The 211-nt window shown below is 72.5% G+C and overlaps 1 protein-coding gene across 1 annotated transcript in view; it reads left to right on the top strand.

Moving 5' to 3' along the window:
- LOC109530813 (nuclear pore complex protein Nup133-like) overlaps positions 1 to 211 on the top strand; it is a gene marked incomplete at its 5' end in the record, with an annotated part of 5112 nt that overhangs the window by 1775 nt on the left and 3126 nt on the right. Inside the window, one exon of the mRNA XM_019894708.1 lies at positions 28 to 193. Coding sequence (XP_019750267.1) covers positions 28 to 193 — 166 coding nt within the window. The remainder of the gene's footprint in view (positions 1 to 27; positions 194 to 211) is intronic.

Here is a 211-nt window from a genome sequence, read left to right as displayed (position 1 = left end):
CCCCCCCCCCCCCCCCTCCTCCCGCAGCGCTGGGCGGCGTCCGCACGGTCATCTCCCGCCAGCGCGAGCTGGTCCTGCGCTCCGTGTACCCCCACGCCGACTCGGAGCTGCGTAGCGTGCTGTGCGAGCAGCTGGTGGCGCTGTTGGACTTTTACCTGGCCGGCTACGTGGCCCAACTCAACTCCCTGAAGCAGAGGCGGCGGCGGCGGCA

The sequence above is a fragment of the Hippocampus comes genome, unplaced genomic scaffold (assembly GCF_001891065.2).
Source record: "Hippocampus comes isolate QL1 unplaced genomic scaffold, H_comes_QL1_v1.1 scaffold892, whole genome shotgun sequence".
Lineage (NCBI taxonomy): Eukaryota > Metazoa > Chordata > Actinopteri > Syngnathiformes > Syngnathidae > Hippocampus > Hippocampus comes.
The sequence above is the reverse complement of the archived record's forward strand: the minus strand, read 5'-3'. Positions and strand labels throughout refer to the sequence as shown.